This window comes from Triticum aestivum, chromosome 2D (genome assembly GCF_018294505.1).
Source record: "Triticum aestivum cultivar Chinese Spring chromosome 2D, IWGSC CS RefSeq v2.1, whole genome shotgun sequence".
Taxonomy (NCBI): domain Eukaryota; kingdom Viridiplantae; phylum Streptophyta; class Magnoliopsida; order Poales; family Poaceae; genus Triticum; species Triticum aestivum.
This window is the reverse complement of record NC_057799.1, coordinates 582,520,081-582,521,412: the sequence shown is the minus strand read 5'-3', so window position 1 is coordinate 582,521,412 and position 1,332 is coordinate 582,520,081. Positions and strand designations below refer to the sequence as shown.

At 36.0% G+C, this 1,332-nt stretch overlaps 1 protein-coding gene across 1 annotated transcript; it reads left to right on the top strand.

The window, feature by feature from the left end:
- Positions 1-368: 368 nt before the first annotated feature.
- LOC123050153 (cysteine proteinase inhibitor 6-like) lies at positions 369-890 on the top strand. The gene has a single exon (XM_044472987.1). The coding sequence runs from the start codon at positions 458-460 to the stop codon at positions 842-844; it is 387 nt and encodes a 128-aa protein (XP_044328922.1). The 5' UTR covers positions 369-457; the 3' UTR covers positions 845-890.
- Positions 891-1,332: the final 442 nt, after the last annotated feature.

Here is a 1,332-nt window from a genome sequence, read left to right as displayed (position 1 = left end):
TTAGTGTTCTTCTAGATGCCTTTTTGGGCGTATATCAATTAATATTGAAACAAAGGTAGTAATAGATGCAACATTATACTAATCATTGAATATTGGTGTAACTGTCACACCCAATAAAATGTTGTAATCAATCTCATTCAAAATGCCTATATTTGGGTATGCATACAATTAATGTTCATAGTAAGATGTTGTTTTAAATTCATGTTCGGATATGCATCTAATTAATTTTTGGATAACATAGTTAAATGTTGTCATAAATGTCGTTTTCAATTCACGTCTGGATATGCATCCAATTAATGGTTGCCTCTTATAGTGATGTCTATTTAACCACCCTCATCTCATTTGTTGTGGAACCACTCACATTACCAGTTCACCGGAGCCCCACATAAACCGACTCGCTAACCTCCAAAACCTCATTAACCAACCAAAATTTTCATAATCGCAAAGTTTATACGCCATGAGGACAACCAGTTTCCTGCTCGTCGTTGTTGCTGCGATCATTTATGCCATTAGTGTACCAGCCATAGGTTGTGGTGAATCGATGGGAAACCAATTGTGGAAAACGACAGGAGTGAATGGATGGGAACCAATGAAGAACATAAATGACAAACACATCCAGGAGCTTGGCCACTGGGCGGTGTTGGAATTCAACAAGCGCGTGAACTGCGTGCTCAAGTTCAACAAGGTGGTGAGTGGTAGACAACAACTCATGTCTGGCATGAACTACGAGCTCATCATTGATGTGACACACTTTGAGGGGAAAGATGGAAAATACAAGGCAGAGTTGCACGAGCAGGTGTTAACCAAGAAACGCCAACTTCTCTCCTTCATGAAGGTGAACTAAGAGGGAGGCCGAAACTCTGTTAGCAATTATTGTGTTCATGGAATTATGTTAGCTCATTATTTTGTCCAATAATAAATTATCATCTCGCATTGCCATGTGTTTTTAACATGTTAATTAAGGATCATACATCTGCAACTTGATTATGATGATAGAAGTAAAAGGGAACACATAATTGTGTTCTTTTCCTAGAAGAAGGAAGATTTGTTACCTTAGTTGTAAAGTTGCTAGCTCTTTGATAAAACTATTACTAGTAGTCCCTCCGTTCCATAATGTAGTGCATACAGATTTTTTTAAGAAGTCAAACCTCACCAAATTTGACCGAGTTTGTAGATAAAAATATTTACATCTAAAATGCCAAACATATATAATTAGATTCATCATAAGACAAAGTTTCATATTTTATATATCTGGTATTGTAGATATAAATAGGTTTCTTCATAAACTTGCTCAAAGCTTGTAAATTTTGAATTTTCAAAAAATCTATACGC

Bases quoted from the DNA above. Each gene is read 5' to 3' on its own strand.
- LOC123050153 (XM_044472987.1), top strand. From the start codon at position 458: ATGAGGACAACCAGTTTCCTGCTCGTCGTTGTTGCTGCGATCATTTAT.